This window comes from Hippoglossus hippoglossus, chromosome 16 (genome assembly GCF_009819705.1).
Source record: "Hippoglossus hippoglossus isolate fHipHip1 chromosome 16, fHipHip1.pri, whole genome shotgun sequence".
NCBI classification, from domain to species: domain Eukaryota; kingdom Metazoa; phylum Chordata; class Actinopteri; order Pleuronectiformes; family Pleuronectidae; genus Hippoglossus; species Hippoglossus hippoglossus.
In genome coordinates this window covers 17,879,466-17,901,692 of record NC_047166.1, presented here as the reverse complement: position 1 = coordinate 17,901,692, position 22,227 = coordinate 17,879,466, and the positions used below count along the sequence as shown (strand labels likewise).

The window sequence follows — 22,227 nt, the reverse complement described above, 5'->3', positions numbered from 1 at the left end:
TTTCTGCTGAAGCTGCAGGTGGTAGAGTCAGAATTTATCATCAACAACATGAATCCATGGACCAACCTGCCTTGTGTCAACAGTCCAGGCATGTGGAGGTGGTGGTGTAATGGGTTTGGGGAAAGTTCTCCAGACAGACACACTTAACCCCAATCAACCATTCTTTGAAAACCAAAACGCATCTGAGGATTGTTGCTGACTGTTATGGCCACAATTGACCATCTTCTTATGTTCACAACATGATGATGCTCCTCCATGCCATAAAGCAAAAGTAGTTTCTAACTGGTCTCATGCACATTACAGGACCATCATTTGCATTTTCAATCTTTGAGTCATTGATGCCTATTTTCAGTCTTTTAATCAAAGTAAATGTGGATGCACTGCGTTATGAAACATTTCAGTCATCTCACAGAATGCTGCAGAGGGGAGGCTGATTGCTCTCTACAGTTAGGACACATAAAACATTCATGAAACTGTTTAATTTATTGCCGCATTTCACTTGGATGTCAAACTTACTTTATTGCAGCCTTGCACTGCAAACATTGCCTTCATGAATCCTGTCACCGAATCTTCTTGAAATCACAAAAATCTAAGTGGTTTTCCAAAAAGTTGTCAAAAATAATCGTTTTACAGTTTTCACGTGTGACGTTTAGTTACCTCGAAATCATCACATGTTGAAGAATCCTCCCACTCCTCCTGTGTTGTGGTTCTTCTTCAGTTGTATCTGTGGCTGCTCTTGTTAATTCCTGTTAAGAGCCTCACAGCTACTGTCTCCTCCCACTCAAATATCCGTTCTAACTTTCACTCGATGCTAAGCGGGGCGGCCTATAAATTGTTCTGAGTCCTGTGTGGTCATGTGGTCCCTGCTGCCATGTTTACATTCATCCACCCACATACTGCCCTGTTAACGCATGGAGTGTGTGTGTGTGTGTGTGTGTGTGTGTGTGTGTGTGTGTGTGTGTGTGTGTGTGTGTGTGTGTGTGTGTGTGTGTGTGTGTGTGTGTGTGTGTGTGTGTGTGTGTGTGTGTGTGTGTGTGTGTGTGTGTGTGTGTGTGTGTGGTTCTTTTGAGTGAAGTGTTATCTGTGCCCACAAATAGGTGCGATACTTTGGTCTTTTTTTCTGCTGCTGTGTTTGTATATTCTCCTTCACACTACTACTCACACCATGACCTGCTTTCTAATAATGTATCAAAGATAAAATGTCTGTATGAATGTATATGTGCTTTTTTTTTTTGTGGTATTACAAAGGTCCCCTTTCCATCATCTATCTTTTATTACAGCCAGAGCAGTGCAGCAGCATATTTTAATGTGGGTTTTGCATTCAATCGGTTCAGTTGGTTAAAAGACAAAATAAAATTTTTCCAATGCTGTATTTCATTGAATAAATGCTTGATGGATGTCTCGATGAATCAAATCAAAATCTATTTATCTTTTATTTATTTAGATATAATAATATACTGTATTTTTGTCACCCGAGGACACAGGAAACTCATATTTATGTCATTACCATCTGCCATTACCGTTTTTCCAAAGCTGGGATCACCGTTGCTTGTAAGCTCTTAAAACACAAAACATGGCCTCTCTATACCTGGCGAGTGGCTTTGTAATCACTTTGTTCCCATGGAGGTGCGTGGTTCTGTCGAGTAATACTTCAGGGATTGCATTGTAATTTCACAGTGATTGCTCCAGATCACAGTCGGAAGCATTTGCGATTACAGCCACCAGTAGAACCGCTTTGTGACTTGTCCCAGTTTCTAAACGTTATCATGAAGGGAAAGAAAAAAAAAATGACTTACTCAATTATTATACAATTACAAGCATATTAAAATGAGGCTCTGTGTAATTACATGTTAAAACGTTTGGTGTTAATTTAATTATTCCCTTTTTCTCCACAGGTATTGGATGATTAAATATAAATGATACCAATAAATATTTGCAATGGATGAAACGATATCAAATGCTTTGATATACGTTACAGGTCTTAAACCCACTTTGTGCAGAAGAATGATTGCTGTCCACACTTGTGTGTTGTGACTATGTCCTAAGCAATAGGTTTGGATTCGTGCCCAGAGCCGCTGCCTCCCAGTAACGGCCTAAGAGTTGGCGAACGCTACACTGTGGGTGACATGGTGTCCTTCCAGTGTGATCAAGGCTTTTCGTTGCAGGTAGGTGAAAGCATCCAGTGCTGGTAACACAGATATCCAGCATTCATACATTCATGACTTGTGAATCATATCTACCTGCCTGAAGTGACAGTTTCAAGGAAATACCCTTAAAAGGAATACAAGGATGAGTTGGTCAAAGACGCGTCACTAAGTACATTTTCTATGACATTTGTGTGTGTCGGAGCGGAACAGTAAGCGCGGGCAAGAAATGCCTGAATGCTCATGTGGGGCTACTTTCCATGTGTTAATGCTTGTATCTTTATTTGTTAAGTGTGTGCGCGCCGATGTTCGCGTGAGTGTGTGCCACCGCAAAAGCAGCTTTAAGTTCTTCCAATCCTCCCTGAGTAGATACTGCAGCTGTGGCGTTTTGAGCTGTAGAACTTTCCAAGGCCACGGGCAATGGATTGTGTTAACAGTTGCCTCACTAATCCCACGCTGATTTTTATTCCCCGGCCCGGGTATTCACTTCTTTTTTACATTCTCTCCGGACCAACCAGCAACTTCTTACACACATCTTCAGGCTGAGTGTCTGAACGGCAGAAAAAGATAGACACCATTGTGGAAACAAAAGCCACATGTATGGTTGGGTCTTTTGATTGTGTGTGTGTGTGTGTGTGTGTGTGTGTGTGTGTGTGTGTGTGTGTGTGTGTGTGTGTGTGTGTGTGTGTGTGTGTGTGTGTGTGTGTGTGTGTGTGTACAACTATGTTTTGTAGATCACTGTTTCAAGGTTTGGCTTCAGGGTGTTTTTTAAAGAACTTACTTGTACATTTTACAAGTATCTTGTCCAAAGATGATTTTAATGGATCAAAACACTGCTCTGAATATTTTAAGAAGGATTAACTTGTCACTTATAATTTAGCTGTAAGACAAGTGTAGAAGCAGGATGTAGCTCATCTCTATGTAGAAGGTGGTACCCTTGCCCGGCTAGCGGCTGAGAGGTCCCTCTCCTGCTCCTGATATCATCAAATATTTACACACGAGACCTTGAGAGGATGTTCAGAAATCCCAAAACAGAACAAAGCATCAGAAAATCTGATGCAAGCACCACATGCTTAATATTTTCGGAGGAAGTGAATATACTGTTTGTTTGTTTCTTCTCTGAACAGGGTAATACATATATTACCTGCATGCCTGGCCCCGTCAGAAGATGGAATTACCCCGTACCTCTGTGTTTAGGTAATATATTCTTTTATTCTGTCTGGTATCGTCAGCATACAGGGTTTCAATGAGGTGATATTACAGACGACAAAACCACATTTGTTGCATCAAACAGACTCACTCTCACTTTCTGTCTTTTTCCATTTACCTTTTCTCATTGGCTTTTTCCTTGTTCATCTTTTCTACTTGTCTTTTTTATTATATTTCTCCCATTCTAATACTTGAGTCATACACAGCCACACAATACATCAGTAGCCTCACAGAGGACTTGTTATTATATTAGGGAAAGCAACAATTTAATTTTCAGATCGGGGAAGGGGATGATGGGTGGGAGTGTGTGGCTTGGGGGAGGAGTTTATGAATTTTCCCTTTCAGTTGAAAACCAATAAGGCTTTGCACCATCTCAGTGTGTTATTAGATTTTTTTGAATCCCCCCGATGATTCTCTGGTCTCCCCCAACACATCTTCTGAAGTTGATTGGCACGGTGACAGATGCCACAGATGCCACAGATTACTAAGGAAGTGCTCCACTTGGGAAACGGTGAGGTGTTTCGACACCTCACCGTTTCCCCCCAATTACACATGTAGACAAACATGCACACGTGCCAGTGTCAGCACTGTTACACACCCTTGCATATGAACACAGGCAAAAAAAATGCACTCGTTCGCACACAGACACACGTTCACTGTGCTCTTCATGTAAATGATCTGTCCCTGTGGTTTTCACAGTTCACTGCAGACATAAATCCCAGCTTTGCAGTTGACAGCCCTTTTCTTGTATGCGTGTGCTCGCTCGTTAGCCCACTCCTCGCTCGTCTGCAGCATAAGCTGATCCCAACACCCGAGGATCTGTACTCACTTTGTTGCTGATAAACTTACATCAAAGTGGTTGCATGCCCTTGTACTAAACAGTAAAACATCCTCATAAGTGCCTCTTTGTTTTCTCTTTATACACAAGCAGGTAAAGCAGGTTTCCCCCACTTGGATCACAGTTACATCCCAGGGTAGTTTTAGCCTAATTCTGGCTTTTTGTGATAGTCCCTGGAGAAATGGCAGCAGTACCCCCCCTCCCTGCTGGGCTTAAGATGGTAAAAAAGGGGAATGATCCAGCTACAAGTTTACATTGATGCCTCTGGTGGCTGTAATTGTATCACACCTTGGTGTTTATGTAAGAGTAGGGCATGTGCCACAGGAGGAGAATAGGGGATTGAGAGTAACCTTCACTGCGAGCTGAAGTGTTCTCTAACACACATTCAAAGAGAAGAGGTGGGCTGTTGCAGGGGGAGGGTGAAGTAATCACTGCCACCGCTGAGCACTGGGGTGCTGTACTGAATATTGACTCCCTCATTTATTGTAATTTAAAGCACCACCAAACAAGGAATGTGCCTCAGTCTGTTATCTTTTCACAAATGCCCTTATGGAGCGTAATCCACACAGTCAAGCAGAGATGCACAAGTCACAGACACGCTCAGACACTGATACATGCACAACACTTCATTTTCTCTCTCACCCACAAAGCTGCCCTATTACAGCCTGCACATAAACACATAGAACACATGTTTGTGAAAGCATGTGGTTAATGCATACCCAGCCCCACTATTCTTTCCTTTTGGTACACATACCCAGAAATCATGCATCTACTGTAATCAGAGACACAAAGCTCTCGCCCTCCCTGGATATTTAACACCTCAGTCATTGTTTTTCTTTATTTTTATCCCATTGAGCTTTTCCGTGGATAAGTGACATTTTCTTTTTTCCTTGGTCTGTCTCCCTCAGCTCAGTGTGGCGGGTCCATGACAGACTTCAGCGGCGTCATCCTCAGCCCAGGCTTTCCAGGGAATTACCAGAGCAGCCTGGACTGCAGCTGGAGAGTTCAGCTCCCTATTGGCTTCGGTCTGTCATCACACCCTCTCTCTTCTCCTTTCTTCTTCTCCTCTTTCTTTTTCTTACATGTTCTGCTAGTTCTCATGACTTCTGTGCTGCTTTCTTCTGCATTGCTCTGTTATTCGCCTCTCCTCTCCTCTCCTCTCCTCATTGTGTTAGAAAATAACCCTCTTCTTGTATGTATGCTTTAAACATTGAATTTGAAATATAGTACTTAAAAGGAAGATACACATTCACTCACCTTTGTTTTATTTATATATTCATGAAATGTTTCCATACATTAACCCATTCCTTCTGATTTTTAGGGATCCATCTGCAGTTTCTAAACTTCTCAACAGAGCCTGTTCATGACTATCTGGAGGTCCGCAGTGGAAGTCTGGAGACGGGAACAGTGATTGATCGGTTCAGTGGCCCCATGGTGCCCAACTCCCTCTTTAGCACCACACACGAGACCACACTGTTCTTCCACAGCGACTACTCCCAGAACAAACCTGGCTTCCACATCGTCTACCAGGGTGAGGAGCTGAGTCCCCATGGCAAAGTAAAAATCGGGTGTTATCATAGCGGCAGCTTAAAAAGCGGAAGATTGAAAAGTTAGCTAATAGAACACTTAAAAGACCATCAGTCAGGTCGGAGACAGATCAGGGACAGCGATTAGTCCTGCAAGGCAGACACTTCTACTGAGGTGGTAAGATTACAAAAGTGTAAGGATAAAGAAATCAATACTGACTTCTGTTGAGACACTCAATAGCACATATGATTGAATAGTAATACCTCTGGATATATCATTGAAGAATTGTATCTGTTAAAGTCAAACCTTGTACACTATCAAAAAGTCATTTTTTTGGTTTATCAATAGTTAGAAAGGGCTTCAAAGACAAACATTAAAAAAAGCTTCATATCATACCTCCACTAAGGCTGAGTAGCCACTTTATCACCATATTGTATATACGTGTATTCAGATCATATACATATAACATGCACACATCCATTTTAGGCCAACTGAAAATACTTTTCAGTCAGGACCACTGGGTGTGTATGGGTTTGATTGTTTTCAATGCATTTATTTTTTCCAGCATATGAGCTACAGAGGTGCCCGGACCCACGACCATTCCGGAACGGCATCGTGATCGGTCAGGACTACAGTGTGGGGATGACTATTTCTTTTGAGTGCCTGCTGGGTTACACTCTGCTCGGAGAGCCGTCCCTCACTTGTCTGCACGGAGTCAGCAGAAACTGGAATCACCCCATACCTCGCTGCGAAGGTGATTGTCTTCTGTCTGATAAAATCACAACAGGTGTTTTTCAACGGTGTTGCTCCTGTGCAGAAAAAAAAAACTAGATTTACAGCATCAGCAAACTATATTCATCACTCATTGCAGTTTCCACAAACTCGCTTGGGAATATTAAAATAAATGTGCACTAACGAAACCTTGAGAAAGTCATGCATACTACTTTCTGAAAAGCTGACTAGAATAAAGACAGATGCTTTTTAATACCCACTAAAAATAAGACCTTTAAAGTTATTTTGAATATAAGAATATATATTTTTTAGATCTGTTTGTAGTCCTGTCCTTTGTTCTGGCACATTAAAGCATCTGACTCGCATTTACCACCACTTCACTGAACTATAAACTGATATGGCTCATTATAATGATATATGGAGCATTTGCAAGTCTTTATTACAGAGCTGATTATGCCAGCCTCGGTTGTAAATTTCAAGGAGACTTCTCAGATGTTTCTCAGGTATGATGAATAACATCTTTCCTCTTCTCGGTTAAGTTAGGGAGTGACACGCATTTCACAACCACAAACTTTGGTGTTTGTTATGCTCCTTAGTCACTGCATTGTCCCTGTCAAGTTTAAAGTTCTTTTTAATCCCGAGGCCACTGCTTTTGGCTTTGACTCTGAGTTCAAAGTCGAATTTTAGCACATCCCCTCTGAAGAGGTATGACGGGGGAGTTTTAGTGTCAGAACCCCTCAATGTCATCAAGTTCTAGGCAACCAGTAAAAATCCCCTGCAGTTACAATATATCTTACAGGTTCACCCCCTCCTATTTTCTCAGTGATAACCAAATAACCTGCAGTTATGGTTTGTTTTCTCTGCAGTTAGAACTTAAATTCAATCAGAGTCTATTTTTATCCAGCCTCTCTGACTTTCTCCCCTCCCTCCAGCTCTCTGTGGTGGCAACATAACATCCATGAACGGCACAATTTACTCTCCCGGACACCCGGCCGAGTACCCCCACTTCCAGGACTGTATGTGGACGGTCAGAGTGCCTCCTAGTTACGGCATCTCCATCAACTTCTCTGTTATAAATACAGAACCAATCTACGACTACATCACTGTGTGGTAAGTGTTAATTTATTTCTCGTTATGATGTTAGTCATCAAGCATCAGCTTATGGTACACATCAGACACACACTAGATTTACAAACCAGTGATTTTTTAAAATAATACTTAATAGTGAGCCAAAAAACGAGTCTGTATCCTTGTTAAAGAATACAGATGTGTGCTTTAATACAGTGCTTCGCTTATAGAGCAGATCCCAGAAGGTTTTATAAGTGAAGCGTTCTTTTTGGAGTATAGAAGATTTTCTATTGAGCAGAGTGCATATTTCCCTTCTTGCAATAGCAAACTCAAAAAGTGGAATGCATTGAATTCAAAAGTTGACAAAACGTTAATGCCACAGGCCAGTTGGACAAATGTTGCTTACAGCTCCTCGTGTGACACCGATAATTGACGAGCCAAGAACCGTCCAGATAGGTTGACCTTTGTCTGGACATTTATAGATTCATTTTTCCCCTGACAACTTCTCTCCTTACAACTCCTCGCTAAAACACAAAAAAGATTGCTGTGCATGTTGAAATGAAAGAAACCGAATCCAAGGCTTAGTCACTGTGTCCCTCTTCTCAACTTCACCAAACTTAAAGTAGATGTTAAACTCCACATCCCCAGTGCATCACATAAAAAGACAGAAACGTGTATCGAAATGAAAACATGTAAGTTAGTTATGCAGAAACAAGACAAACTTTATCTCTTCAGAGCAGTAAACTATATTACCTGCATCCTATCACTCCTGCAGCTGTCTCTCTCTCTCTCTCTCTCTCTCTCTCTCTCTCTCCCCCCCCCCCCCCCCCCCTTTCCTTTCCCTCTACCTGTCTGTATCCTCTCTATACTATAGTGGGCCTGAGGCAGTCAAGGAGCTGCCCTCATGGGTGTTAAAGGAGGGAAATGCCTTCCAGCATCTAGGGCTACGATTCAAAGTTTGGGAGGAGGGAGCTACTGGCACCACTGTTTTCAAATGAAAAAGTGCATAAATAATCTTTCCCCTGATGGCAACAATACATTTTCCTGTCTGACTGCCATCTCCCATTTTGCTGATCACCCTGAAATGACAAAGACTTTTTTAATACATAAAATAGGAAGGCACACACACATGCAAAACAGCATTTAGTGAACATCATTCAGGTGAACGCTACCTGAAAGTGTCAGGACTTTTCTCCTGTGCAAAGAAAGCGTTTCTAACAGTAATCTTTCTTTTTATCCACAGAGAAAAGTGACATTTGTGTTGGCGCCGCATTTTACACACAAAGACTGTTATCCATCTTGTTTAGGCAACTTATTTCCGATAAAGATCGTGGCGATGTTCTCACGAGGGTTTTCTCCTCCTCTCATTTGCGGAGGTGCTTCTGTGTTTTTTGCATTTGGCAGATATAGCTTGCCTCATAAATGACTTCAACGCTAATTACAAATGCTAATATCACCCCAAAGCCACCCATCCATCTTGGGGTGGGGGATATGCATGAACTGTTCACAGTTACATGTTGTTTTGTAAATATCTTGAAAAAGAACATCAATATAGAAATGATGTATAATGTAGAATAACCTGTTGGGAATGTGTGATTTGCCACATCCAGTTAATTAGATACCTAACAAATTATGGTGCCTCATATTCTAATAGTCCAAAAATCCAATCACTCAATCACCTAACCGGGCCAAATATAATAATGGGGCTAGAAACCTCAGTAGTGATGGTGTAGAAAGTCCCTACAGGTTGGCACATCTCTGCCGTCCCACAGAATGTATTTAATCATATTGCCCATTCCTCCGTCTACCTGCCTATCCATTTTTACCCACTTCCCTCCAGCTCCGTCTCTGGGATCCTCAGGTCCACCCAGACCACCTGAAATATATAAGCAGGTGCTGGGTCTGCTCCTGGGGTCTCCTCCCAGTCACTCGTGCTCCACAGGGAAGCGTGCCAGTCATCCTAATTAGACGCCTACACTACCTCTGCTGTCGCTCCACAGCAGGTCTAGTCTGAGTTCTCTCAAATATCTGACTCGTCACTCGTCACTCGACGACCCACAACCTGCACAGGCAGCTCATTTCAACTCTTTGTGTCCATAAATCGAGAACTTCACCTTCAGGCTTAGCTCCGTTTTCAACATGACATTTTAGTACTCTGCCACTTGTCAATTTCACACTTCATTGTAACCTCATTCAGGAACAAGGCCCACAGATACTTAAAACATCTTTCACTTGGGGCCACAGCTCCAGCTGCCAAAGATAGATGCTGTCCAAGAGATGTGTCAGACATGACAGGCCGACAACATTCAGGGCCTTCAGCATCTCAGGGTGAATCTCGTCCACTGCTGGCTTGGTGCCGGTAACTATTTCATTGACGGTTACTCCCCTAACCTCTTATCTTCAAATGTGCTGTGTAATTTGAAGGTGCCTGGAGGAGTTGGTAGACCTGTTTTCATCACTTGAAAGATATCAACATCGATACATCGTTGCCACATTTACTGTAAATCAGGTTTGATTATCAGACTAGAGATACAGTAAGCTGCCATGTGTACATATGGAAATCAAAACATTTAAATCAAATTTAGATTTTCCAAAGGGAGGGGTTACCGTTTCTTCTATTGTGCAGTATTCAGTTAAGTGCTTAAGGAGTCTGCTTAACCATCCATGAATCTGCTGTAACATATGCTTTTATCCTTCCAGGGTCGTAGGGTCTAAAGCTTTTCTTATAACCTTACACCTTTATTCTATACATACATGTACAGAATGTTAACAGTTCCAGCTTAAAAAGATTGTTTTATCCATCCATCATTTATCTATACAGATAATCCTTTGAGGGTGGCGTGGGTAGTTAGAGGCAGCTGACATCAGGCAGGAGGCCCGGGTTCAACCTGGACAGGTCACCAATGTATCCCAGGGTTCACACTCACATTCACTAGTCTCCAGTCAACCTAATCTCCAATCTGCTTGTTTGCAGAGAAACCCAACGCAGACACAGGGAGAACATACAAACATGTTGCTGTGAGGTGACATTGCTAACCCCCGCACCACCTTGCCACCCAGATTGCTTCATATGAATAAAAAAGACACAAAAGCTGTTGAGGATTTTGCATATTTTTGCATTTTCTTTTGGCCCAAACCTCCTCATCAATATTTAACTCAGGGGCAAAAGTTCCAACTTATATACACAACTTTGACACTGTTGATTAATGTGGAACTTTTCTCACAGCGGCAGAATGACTATTAGGTCCACAACACTGCTTGAGGATAACTAGACCTGCTCTTTGATCCCAGCAAGTTATTACTGCTATTTATTCATAAATCATTTTCTCTCTCCTTCTCGCTCTCGCTCTCTCCCCTCCCCCTCTCACTCCTTTTACTCTTTCAATCTATCTTCCTCACATCCCCGGCTACTTCTTCCTCTATCAGGGATGGACCGGACCAGGCCTCGCCTCAGATCGGTCAGTTCAGCGGCAGTTCGATACAGGAGGGCGTGTCCACCACTGCCAATCAGATCCTCATCAAGTTCCACAGCGACTTCAGCACCAGTGGCTTCTTTGTGCTGCATTATTACGGTAACCTCCCTTTTGATAGTGGCTAATTAAAGACCTTGTCCCGCACGGTTTTAATGACCCTTGCTCATTTGATCTCCAGCTCTCCACACTGCAGGGAGCCTGCTGCAATAATGACGATCACAAAGAGATTGTTCCTTTGTTTTTATATTGGAACACCTTTCTTTCTTTTTTTAGGGTTCATTATTAGGCCTTTCTCATCTTGCTGCTGCTTCCAGCTCTGTGTAATGATAAATGTCCTATTATGCCACCTCTTTTTCTGCTGCATTATTAAAACGCCCCTTTGAAAGAAGTTGATTACTAATAAAATGTCCCCCAGCTCAGGTAAATTAGTGATTGGTTTTTGATGCTCATGGGCAGTGATAGGTAGCAGTTTATGATCCATTCAAGTTTCAGTATGAAGGGAGAGTAAAGAATATGTTGCTGTTCAATAGAAAATACACAAACACTGTATCTTCCTGTCTCACTTGAGTGCACAGATTTCAGTATGTGTCCTCTCCCCAACAGCCTACCAGCTGAGAACATGTCAGCCACCCCCTCCTGTCGCCAACGCCACTATCCTAACCGATGATGACGAGTTTGAAATAGGTTTGTCTTATTTTATTTCCCTTGTTTACTGGCCAGGGGAATACATGATAAAATAAATTTGCACCAGACATAAGGTAATTTGCTTAGAAAGCCCTGGACAGAGTGGAAAAAACAAGACTAGACATATCGAAAATGGTTTTGTACAATAATCAATTACTCACTTGATTTTTTTGTTTGTTTATTGAAACCATTTTTATGAAGGTATTAATCCATCTATCCATTTCAATGGGTTTTCTTATAACTCTAAATATCTCAATCCTCCAGCATTGTGCTCTCAGTCTCTCTCTTTTTTTGCTCTATGATATTCCATCCTGTATTTCTTTCCTTCCTATTGAGTGTTTGCCATGTGTTTGTGCTTCGTACAATAACGTATTAGTTGGAGGGCAGGGCTAATTAACTCTCCATATAAGCTGTTTGTATTTTCAGTGTTCAGAAGTGATTAGCAAAGTGAAGTGGAACCCATGTGGCTAGTGGCTGCCTTATTTTGTGTCTTTGAAATTGGGTGTAATTTTGATTTCAAACGTGTGTGGGTGTGTGTGCGTGCATGCGAGCCAGTTTGCAGCTCTGTAATGTAATGAAGTGCCTCCAGTACAGCTAGGGCATGTCACTCTTCATTAGAAAATGTGTTGTCGATTGCTGTTTCAAGTGCTTGTACTGAGGAAACTTTTTACTAACATGGTTCTGTGTGGATGTATGTGTTTGTGTGTGCTTGTGTGTGTCTTTGTGTGTGTGTGTATGTTTGTGTGCGTGTGTGCGTTTGTGTGTTTGTGTGTGTGTGGGTCTGTATGACTGCGGGTGAAAATGACCTCGCAGGGGACATTATTCGGTACTCGTGCTTGCCAGGCTTCACCTTGGTGGGCAGTGAGATTCTGACCTGTCGTCTTGGAGAGAGGCTACAGATGGATGGACCCCCACCAGTCTGTCAAGGTTTGTTTAATTCAGTGTTCAGTTTATGATTCTTTGGATGTGTCATGAATTTGTGTGGTTTTATAACTGTTACTGTGTTTTCTTTTCTGAATATTGTTCTGTGTGTGTGTCTGTGTTTAAATGTCGATCTTTGCACATACACTCAACACATGCATTTGTTTGCGTATTGATTTCCAGTTATGTGTGTCTGTGTGTGCACGTGTGTGCACTTAATGCGACTCTGCCAAGGTTGCTTGCAGTCAGCAACACCTGTTGATACATCACTTAACAAACTGCCAGCAGGGCCCCTTCAAGCAGGTTCCTGGTGACAAACAGCATCTCCTCTGTAATTAATCAAGCGTCACAGTCTGAATGCTACTGACCTAAGATCATAGCCCTGTGCTCCCTTAGAATCAACACTGGGCTGTGAAGGATCAGCGGGAAACAAATTACACATCAGCAGGTTTCATAGACATGTGTCTTTTTGTAGTGTATCAAGGGTGGGCAACCATAGCTGATTTGTTTCTTTCTCTGTAGAAAGAGATCGGAGCTTATTTTTTTACCCCTTAATCCTGCTCAAATGGCCCCATGGGTTTGATTGATGAAAAAAGTCTCCCTCCCATGTTTTTTCAGAAGATGATTATTCAAACAAGAAACAAAGGGAAAGAAATGTCTGTGTTGTCTGCATCAGAGACTTTGTTTAGACCGAAAACACAAATGCCATCCGCCAGCCTGTCGTGCCAATACATCTTTGCAGCAGACAACAGAGCTCTCTGAAACCCCCTATTCCCTATGGTTAGACATCTTTTGATGTGCCCTGAAGTCCTTTCTCTGCAAGTCTTGAGCTGATGAGCGTTTCTGTCTTTGTGTTTGTAGAAACTATGAGTATTGGACTTGTGATCAAGGAATGACAGATACTCAACAAACCCATAGCCCGCGTTCAAAAAGCCTCTTAGAATAGGACTAGTGATTTGGAACATATATTTGCTCATCCCTGGCTCTTATTATTTGATGTCTGACTTGATATCTTGGTTCTCCCCCTCGAGCATTTCTGCAGCTGACATTGTTTTGCTTTTACTATTTCGAAATTGGGCGATGTGTGTGGAAGTGTCACAAGTAAAGCAACACTAAGGCCCACTCCCATTTCACCCCTTTTCCCTACCCCTTGTTTTGGAGGGTTAACTTGCCCCAGTTCAGTAGCATCGCTGCTCTACGCTGGTTAAATGAAGTACATCGTGTATCTCTAAAGAGCAAGGATGCGACATGAAAAAATTGCTAGCGTGAGCATTTTTTTTAAGGTTGTTGTGAAAAGAAATGGCCATAATACATTGAAACGATAATAAACTGAGATATTACAATCATTATCAGAACTTTTAAATCTGTATTAATGGAGAAAATTACATTTGTGGGTCCCTATCCCATCTTGCCGGTGATTCAGAAAAGAGAAAATAGGGAAATTCTTATAGCCCTCGGTTTTAACTGTGAATCTGAAAATATCCGTTTCGAGGGCTGAACAGCCCGAACACTTGGCCCTCCCCCTTCATCCAAACATGTACCGGGAAACACTACCCCTACACGTGAAAGTGCAAAACAGAGGGGAAGGGGGAAGGGGTGAAATGGGATTAGTCCTAAGTAATGGAAAAGATTTCGTCGAGCATCCTCATCAGTGATCCAGCGACTCATATTTTTATACTTTATTCATAAAGGCCATAAGCTGCATTGCTAGTGAATGTCTCTATTAGCGTATGCACAAAGGTCAAACAGGGCTAAAGAATGGCAGTTTGATACAATGTGCCTTGATGTCGGTGCACGTGAGAGACCTGAAAACAAGGCGTACCTTCCCTTCTGCTGCATAGGGCCTAACTAACATTTTTCAAAATTAAAAATGTATAAATGCAAGAGGGATCTAAAATCCTGCTGCATTGTTTTTTTGCTTGACATTTGTTTTTGCTTGACATTACAAAGAGAGCGAGAGAGATAGAAGACAATGGAGCAAAAAGCTTCATTGCATCCTGCATCATAATGGCTTGGCATACAAATCACATTATTCTGACTGAATGAATTTGTTGTAAAATGCTTTCCAATGCTCAATTCCATTGCTCTTTTTAAAGTGACCAATTAGCAGATCAGCAACAACAGGAGCACTTTGGAACAATGTGATATGTTCCTTCTGTGCCAAGTGAGGGCAGTCAGTCAGTCACTTGAGAATAGTGGAAGACATTTCAACCTCTCTTGCTATGTGGGGTTTGCCAGCTCTCACCTGCTCATGTGTTACTGAATACACGAAGCTCTGCCAACTCCAACTCGCTGCTCTGAGCGTAAAACCCTCGTACTGTAATTGAAATAATTTCACAAGCTTCAATATGAATGGCTAAATTAACCTTCCAAATCATGATGGGTGAATCATCCAGGTGGGACTAGACGGAAATTAATTTTCAGTTGATTTTATTGTGCAAGGCTAGAAACCATAAATCAGCATTTGAGATATTTGAAACATTTTTGACAAGTTGGACATCGCAAACTCTGGTGTATCACAGTAAGTTGTGTTGCGTTATATAAATTGTGTTACTACTAAAGCATTGGGTGTTCTAAGTTAAGTCATGCTTCATTGATGGGAAATGTATGAAAACATAATGAGTCTAAAGAGAAGTTGCACATCCATTTCATTGAGTATTGTTTTTTAATACTATGTGCGTCACTCAAATAAAAACTTGCTTCAAAGAGTTTTCTAATGAGCGGAAAGAATTGCCAACATTTGCAAAAGTTTTATTTTCTCAGCCTTTTTTACATTTGTAAATTTGTTCATTGTAAATCATTGTTGTTTCTCTAAACCTAGTGTTTGATAAAAAAATATATATATCTTGCCAACACCCCCTTCTTCCTCTCAAACATGTCTCTTACAGACTGAGCCTTGTTAAGAGGGTCAGCAGGAACATCGTCTCCTTCATTGTTATGCTTATTGTTATTTTTGTTGAGAAAGAAAACCTACATTTCCCATAATGCATGTTGCTCTTCCTACCAGCATTTCAGTGATTCACAATGTATTTCATCAGTCACATGTCTTGAAAACAATCATTGTTGATAAGAAGCACACATCTCACCCGGCTCCAAAGGGAGAACCTGAGAAACATACACACATATGTTGCATCAGGGCTTAATGGGTTAAAGTGTAAATCAAAATGGGCAGATGATGAGTCCTCATATTTCCCCTGGTCGAACTGCTCCCTTAAACCTGCCTTGAGGAATAGTCAGGACTATTTTAGGACACGTGGATTAGTAATTCGTTGTCTGACATTTCCATGGATCACCTCATTATTGTAGTGAAGAACTCATTGCATTTTCTTATGTCGGGTATGTTATGTCCTTGTGCCACCTGTAGCAAGAAACTAATTGCTCTCCTTGGGACATGTAGAGTTGAACTTAATTTGAGTTGACCTGCTATTCACATCCCAGAGACTGCTACAATAAGCCTGTAATGGGGCCATTTCCTGTCGGCAGCTTGCCGATAGGGCAGGAAAAGGAATTCTCCTGTGTTCCCTGATTCCGCTTTTGTTTGCTGTCAACCCTTCTGTTAATTGTCATTTTAGGCTTAGAAGATAACACGGAAATGTCCTTGCATGGCTGTGCAATTTCACCCCTATATGCCCCTGGTTTGTAAGATATTTCCCCAGGCTCTGACTCTCTGAAAGCCTACGAGGAAGGTTACCCAAAAGCTTTGATCAAGGATAGAAACATGAACAATAAAAATAATTTCATCTTCACCGTATTTATGCCTCTGTAGCCAACAATGTGTCGAAGGCAGTGCATTGCCTTCGACAGAAAAAAATCAATACCTCAGCCAAGGTAATACCAACACGTGTCAGTTTTAACAAACGCCTACGCATTTCGCATTGAAGCAAATCATGTTTTAATATATTCATATTTAACATAGAACAGTCAGTACTATATATAAGGGTTTAAAAGGGTACATGATATCAGCATTGAGTATTTACCTGAATGTAATTTGCTTGCTAAGGATGGTTGGTCAATATACTAATTCACAGTTTAATGCTTATTCCCTTGAGATAAGATGTGTCCTCACTTTAGAAGATCAAATTAAATTAGAAATACACTAAGGTACAGAGGTCTATTTGCAGTATAGCTATCATATAAACACATTGTAAGCTTCAGTTTGCTCTCGGGGTAGCATTCTATCCTTATCAAGGTTTCTCTAAAAACTCATCCCACAAAGTAGCAGTATTGATGTGTCTGAAACAGTTTTAAGCCTCTCATAATTTATCTTTTTCAAACGCTGCACCAAAGTATGAGGCAAAGCAGTTTAAGCCACAACTCTGCTCATTGGAAAGTGTTTGTTGCCTGGCAACGTTAGCTTATTAAACAAGTACCGGGGGCTTATTTATTTCAATAACAAAGTCACCCAAATAAATGCCTCTATGTACAGCACATGGCATCTTTGCAACATCTATATATGTGTGTATCAAAAGATTGTAATATAATGTATATATATATATATATATAATCATAAAACCATATAATATCATAATCTCCTGCAAGGAATGTGGGAGTGTACAGTGTTTAAAGGGTTTTGGGGTTGGTGACAATGTGCAGGAGTGAAATCAGTATTTGTTAATAGCAGTTATTTATAAATTTAGGAGTAGTTCTCTGTTCAACAAATATTCCCACTGATGCCAGTAAAGCAGATGCTCCTGCTGATGTCAGAACTGAGGCAGCAGCCGTGTGAACTCCGCAACTGAAGCCCCCATTTTGATCTCCATCATATTGCCAATGAGTCATAACTCTTCTGCTAAAATCGAGTGGCACAGACCTTGTTTTTCAGCTGAAATGCAAAATCAAGTAACTGAACTGCATAGAAACACACTCAGACACCTTTTATTTTCTCTCCAGGAGTGTGTGGGCTTCAGAAAACAAAGTTTTTGAATAACCAACTGTTAAACTAAACTAAACTAAAAAACTGAATTTAAAAAAAAATACAAAAACATTCCTCTGTGCATTGTGACCCTATGTGACGACAGCATTCACAATGTTAAAAGCACAAGCTGCTAATCTTCAGTTTTACAGTTAATTATGAGTAGAATTTGTTTTTGTAATATATGTTAATTGCAGAGCACAAGAGAAAACAATGAAAACGCACAGTGATTTGAAATAGATAAAGATCTCTCTGCTTTTAAAAACACAAAAACAGTGGCAGAGAGGAAAACCTTTGTAAACATACACACAGGAACATATTGCTCATGTTTCTCAAACTGTGAAGCAATGAAGAAAATACTATTCTTTATCATATATGTCTTCATTTGTTTTCTGAACAGATCTGAGTTTAATTTTTTTTTTCATTATTTACATATTACATTTTGTTGTTAAGATAATGTAATGAGTATTTTTCTCGACCTCTGTCCTCACAGACAGCTTTTTGTGTATTGTGTGGTTTGAGAAATACATTGTTATTTTGAAAATCACTGACTTTGACATTCTGAAGATCATATCTGTCTGTTATCTTTGAGCCAGAGGCTGTTCTGGTTCAGCCAGTTGAAACTTTTGCAGTGACTTGCCAGCAGAAATATTCATACTGCTATGTGTTACAATTCTTTCCTCCTGGCCTTTTTCGTGATATACGTCCGATTGTTTCCAGTGACCTTTTTATCTGGAACAGTTGTTCGCGTTAACCTTTTATATGCGTCATGTTTCTTCACTAGTGGCCCAGAAGAGAAACGTCTGTTACCAGCACAAAGGAAAATAAATAAAACAGGACTGTCATTATTTAAGACATGCCAGCTTACAGGAAATGAAAGGAGTGCTTAGAGCTGATACACACGAACTTACACATACACATGCACACACAATATTTCTGTATAAAGTTAGCTGTCTCACCCACTGAGTATTATTATTTGATAGATTGATATCGGGGGAGCTTGGTGACAACAGCACATTTACCACATTAGCCCTCAGGTGCAATATCAGTCTGGCTGAAATTTAATTGTTTCAAGACCAGTTATTTTTTCACTGTAACTTCTTCTGTCACAGTAGAGTATTTCTGACTTTTCCTCCCTCCTCTCATGTTGCCTTCTCTGCCTCTGCTCGGCTTTCCCCCTCCCTCTTTTACCTCATTCCTCTTCCACCCTCTGTCCTTTCTAAATTTCCTCCTCATCTTCCAGTACAATGTCCAGCCCATGAAGTGCGATTTGACTCAACCGGCGTGATCTTGAGTCCGGGCTACCCTGACAACTACCCCAATCTCCAGATGTGCTCCTGGCTGATTAACGTGGAGAAGGGTTACAACATCACTCTGCACTTTGAACTCTTCCAGACAGAGAAGGAGTTTGACATCTTGGAAATATTTGATGGTGAGTTCTGCTGGGTGTTTGAGTCTTACCGTAAACAATTAGTCAGCAGGATAATGCCAAGTGAAATCTTTGATGTTAGTCTCTGTAAAACATTTCCCTGTCCAACACTAGTGGAGTGTTTAGAATTGGCTCTTTGCTTGGCCTGTGTTAAAGCTCCCAAGCTACTTCGGAATTATTTCTTGTTAAAAGTAAGTCCTCCTTAAAGAGATCTTTTATTGTTTGTGTGGGGGACATTGTGTGCAGATCTTTTTATAAACAGTCTGTGGTACAGAGTGAAGTTAGAAAAGTTTTGTTTATCCTACCTCGTTTATCTGCAGTGAATTTGAAGTCAGTATTTGTTTTATTAATATTCACAGGTATGGTTCATATGTAAGTTCGGATACTTTCCTCAACTGCTGCCACTTATACTGCTGCAGAGCATTGGTCAAGTGTTTATTTACATTTTATCAATATTGAACTTATCGTGTGTCCAAATCGCACCAAACTCTGCACTGCACTTCCCTGGCCATTAATAATACACATGCAAAGCATGAACATAATTAGATTAGAACAGTTTGCGAGATATGCGTTCAACGTACAGATTAATTTTTTTCTTACACCTTAAATATTTGGTTCCACTAATGTGTTCAGTAAAAGTTACTGTGGTGTATATTTGATACCATTATTAGATGCCTTTTAGAAATATTTTTCACATTTAATGTGGTCTCCTCACTTGTATAATTGTAATTATTTACTCTGAAAACATTAAAGATCCCTGTCCATTTTCTTTACATTAATGCCCATGAATGTGTGACACTCTGTGTTCAGGTCCCAACATCTACAGCCAAAACCTGGCCTCACTCAGTGGTGACGTTGAAACACCGTTCAGCCTGACGACCACAGGCCACCAGCTCCTGCTGCGCTGGTCCTCGGACCACGGCACCAATCGACGAGGCTTCCACATCAGATACGTGGGTGAGTATCAAAGTATGTATCCAGCTTATAATCATATTCTTTTTCTATTCAAACTATTTGAATATATTTTGTCTTCAAATTGCAAAAAAGTGATAAAAGTCACGGGTTTACAATTCGGTCCGGTCAGATTTCAATTGAATTAGTGATAACCCTGCATGGGGGCAAATATTGAATCAGCTCTGCTGCAACTATTGAATATTTCTGTGCCCATAACATGACCTGTGGATTTTATCACAGTGTGCTGTTATTATTTCTGGATATGTATTGAGTTTTTAATATCAGTGAATTTACAGAAATACTCCACAAGTGGGGGAAACCCAGGTTGTTTCAGGAACAGCATCCATCTTAAAAAATGTCTGCAAATTCAAATAGGCAGATGGCAATCCACTGTTCGGACCCCTCATCCAAAACAGTATCAGCCAAAAGATGAAAACAACAAGAATGTCCACAGAAATGATGAAGGCTCACAAAAGATGTTTTCACACACAAAATTCATGAGGCAGGAAGAAGGTCACTGAAAAGCTCGCTTGCTCTTTTGTGCTGCTTAATTTCAAAAGTTTTTAAATTTTTAATTTGCTGTTCAATAAAGCAAGTGGTGCTAAGCAACAGTAGCACAGGGGATCCTCTTCCATTTGCAATACATCAATAATAATGAAAAAGGCACAAAAGACATTCATATTTCATGTTGTGACTCTCCATTATATTTAACACACAAGAGTGTTAGAGTGAAAGCATGTCGGCACAATGAATTTTGTAGAGGTCTCCTCCTTGACTTGATTGACTTGAACAGGAACTGACTTAAACTCCAGTGTGCATCTTTTCATCTTAAATCCTCGCTGCCTCGCAGACATGCTGATTTGGAGGCATGTTTGACAGCGTTTCTGAAGAGCACTGTCTTTTCCTGGATCTTCTGTCCCATTGGCTATTTGCTGCTTAAATTTTAGAAATCAGAATGACCCTTTTTTTGTGTTTGAGTAGCTCAAGTAGCAGGAAGACGCAGCAGTTGGGGGACGTCTACAGAACTAGACATATGACCACGTGTACAGTGAAATACTGTGATGGATGATGGCATCTGGCGGGGGTTACAGGTTTACTAAGTTTTACCTGGTATTGAGCATTGCTATTGCAGGTTATAATGATAAATGTGCTTGGTTGAAAACGCAGTAACAGATTAACTTGATGAAACTCCTAAATTAAACTTGTATGTTAGTTTCAGTGCTCTCTGCATACTGCTGTCAGCACTTGTCAAAAATGGTTTGTGAGAGAGGATGCTGGCCTCAACATGACTGATACTACCGTCCATCCTTAGAAACCCTTGCACCACTATCACTAAGTGAATGTGTAAAATATTTGTGACACTCCTCATTATCTTCCTTTATTTAACATAGAGGCTTACTGTGACTTTTCACCTGAATCTTATTCCAGAGGGTCTCTTTTCTCTTTGTCTCTTTTCCCTATGAATATTTTCTATCCTCCTTCACTGGCTTCATTCTCACCTTGTCTCATGTTTCTCTCTCCTCTCCTCCGCCGTGCCACTCTCCCATCCTCTCCCCTGTTCGTTAATTCGTCCATCTCTTGTAGCCCTGTACTGCAGTACCCCTGACTCCCCACAGCATGGCTTTGTAGTGAGCCAGACCGGAGGTCATCTTAACAGCATGGTGCGCTGGGCTTGCGACAGGGGGTACAAGCTGATTGGAAAGGGCACAGCTGTGTGCAAGAAGAGCGTCTATGGCTTCTACGCCTGGGACGCGCCAGTCCCTGCATGTCAAGGTGAGCTCATCGGCTGTGGCAGCCTTTTATTTCCAACTTCAGCCAGCCTCTTACCCTGTTCTTCTGGTCACTGCCTCTGTGCCCCTACACTCAGCAGGCAGACAGGCAAGCGCTTAAGGCATCCGAGTGTCTCGTCCCAAACATTCCTGTGTTGTTAGGAGCTGAACTGCATCCAGCCTGATTGAGAGTCAGTACCCTGTCAGGTGGAAAGGAAACAGAAATCAATCCCTCCTTCTTCTGTCAATTTCCACTTCTTCAAATTACTTTAGCTAACTTTCCATTAGCATGCAGTGTCTGCCGCTGTTGGGTCTCACTCAACTAATTGGGTTCTTTGATGCACACACGTGAAATGTGTGCATTCTGGTGCCCGTGATGGCATGCACTCTTACACACACACACACACACACACACACACACACACACACACACACACACACCCACACACAGCCATGCAGCACCAAACAGCAACAGATGGCGTGCTCAATTGCATCTTATCATGCTGCTGTGAAATCAAAATATATATGTCATGTACTTTAAAATGATTTAAAAACACTTCACACCTG

General features: G+C 41.2%; 1 protein-coding gene across 5 annotated transcripts in view; it reads left to right on the top strand.

Annotated features, from left to right (window-relative positions):
- LOC117776906 (CUB and sushi domain-containing protein 3-like) overlaps positions 1 to 22,227 on the top strand; it is a 213,822-nt gene that overhangs the window by 135,069 nt on the left and 56,526 nt on the right. For 2 of the 5 annotated variants that reach the window (XM_034611302.1, XM_034611300.1), the window contains 12 exons: positions 2,047 to 2,165; positions 3,272 to 3,341; positions 5,100 to 5,216; positions 5,513 to 5,722; positions 6,284 to 6,472; positions 7,383 to 7,560; positions 10,945 to 11,090; positions 11,595 to 11,675; positions 12,489 to 12,602; positions 18,752 to 18,940; positions 19,748 to 19,894; positions 21,476 to 21,664. In XM_034611302.1, the coding sequence (XP_034467193.1) occupies positions 2,047 to 2,165; positions 3,272 to 3,341; positions 5,100 to 5,216; positions 5,513 to 5,722; positions 6,284 to 6,472; positions 7,383 to 7,560; positions 10,945 to 11,090; positions 11,595 to 11,675; positions 12,489 to 12,602; positions 18,752 to 18,940; positions 19,748 to 19,894; positions 21,476 to 21,664 (1,749 nt within the window). Of the gene's footprint in view, positions 1 to 2,046; positions 2,166 to 3,271; positions 3,342 to 5,099; positions 5,217 to 5,512; positions 5,723 to 6,283; positions 6,473 to 7,382; positions 7,561 to 10,944; positions 11,091 to 11,594; positions 11,676 to 12,488; positions 12,603 to 18,751; positions 18,941 to 19,747; positions 19,907 to 21,475; positions 21,665 to 22,227 lie in introns of all 5 variants that reach the window. The other 3 variants (XM_034611297.1, XM_034611301.1, XM_034611298.1) reach the window with 2 other exon arrangements.